Source organism: Mandrillus leucophaeus, unplaced genomic scaffold (genome assembly GCF_000951045.1).
Source record: "Mandrillus leucophaeus isolate KB7577 unplaced genomic scaffold, Mleu.le_1.0 Scaffold1339, whole genome shotgun sequence".
Taxonomy (NCBI): Eukaryota; Metazoa; Chordata; class Mammalia; order Primates; family Cercopithecidae; genus Mandrillus; species Mandrillus leucophaeus.
The window spans coordinates 55,345-56,315 of NW_012101298.1; the positions used below are offsets into that span (position 1 = coordinate 55,345).

General features: G+C 34.1%; 1 protein-coding gene across 1 annotated transcript in view; it reads right to left on the reverse strand.

Annotated features, from left to right (window-relative positions):
* LOC105534359 (arf-GAP with GTPase, ANK repeat and PH domain-containing protein 11-like) overlaps positions 1-971 on the reverse strand; it is a 47,893-nt gene that overhangs the window by 12,591 nt on the left and 34,331 nt on the right. Inside the window, 1 exon segment of the mRNA XM_011973068.1 lies at positions 882-950. Within this exon segment, the coding sequence (XP_011828458.1) occupies positions 882-950 (69 nt within the window).

Consider the following 971-nt stretch of genomic DNA (forward strand, 5'->3'; position numbering starts at 1 on the left):
CCCTCTCCAGAAGTAGATGTTGAAGCCATGTTTGTACAGCCTGAAGATCTATAAGCTGATTAAACTTCTTTTTGTTATAAATTACCCAGCCTTAGGTATCTCTTTATAGTAATGTAAAAAATGAACACAAATTCTAACCACAAATAACTGACTCAAGATGGGCAAAGTCTACTCAAACTGTAAAAACAAAGGTTACAAACTCCCATGTTTTACTGTGCTGCATTACTTCGCATATTATTATGGAACCCTCACTTGTATTCTTGCTGTTTAAGTCAACTGGAAAACTTGGCTGTGTATGGCTTTTTAGCAAATAAATGAGGATTTAGCATAACATTAAGGAAAATAAGCAGGAGTAGGGCATGTTTAAATTGACATTACATCAAATGAAAAGGTTAATAACTTAAAAGTTTTGAGTAGCATGAACTTGGATGTGGTAAATGAATGCGGTCAGAGGACTGTGTGAGAGGAGGCCCAAAAGACATATTCAATCCCCGATGATAAACAGCTATGTTTTTAAATTTATTTAAATGAAAACCAAGCTGGAGCCTAAGTTCTATCATTCAGCTTTAAAATGTACTCTTTGGAGCAAGGGAAAAGGGACCAAGAATTGTGAATAAAGAGAAATCCATGACTCCTCTGTCACATGACAAATTAATTGTGTTGATAAAAAGATGGCAAAATGTATAAACAAAAAGTTTACATGTTTTCACTAACAAGATAACTAAAGGAAAGTATATCACATGTTAAAATAAGACAAGTGAATATGCGAAAAGTTGAAAAATTTAAACCAATATGAGTTTTTCTAAATACTTCCTATAATACACCTGATCAAACAAGAGTTTTTATTCTTTCTCTCAGCGGAAAAAACAGTGTTGCCTCACCATCTGTTTGAGAGTTCCTCTGGAATATTGTGGTTGCCTCTGGATTGGCAGAAGGGTTAAAATCCAAAGCTATATGTATAGAGGGAGAAA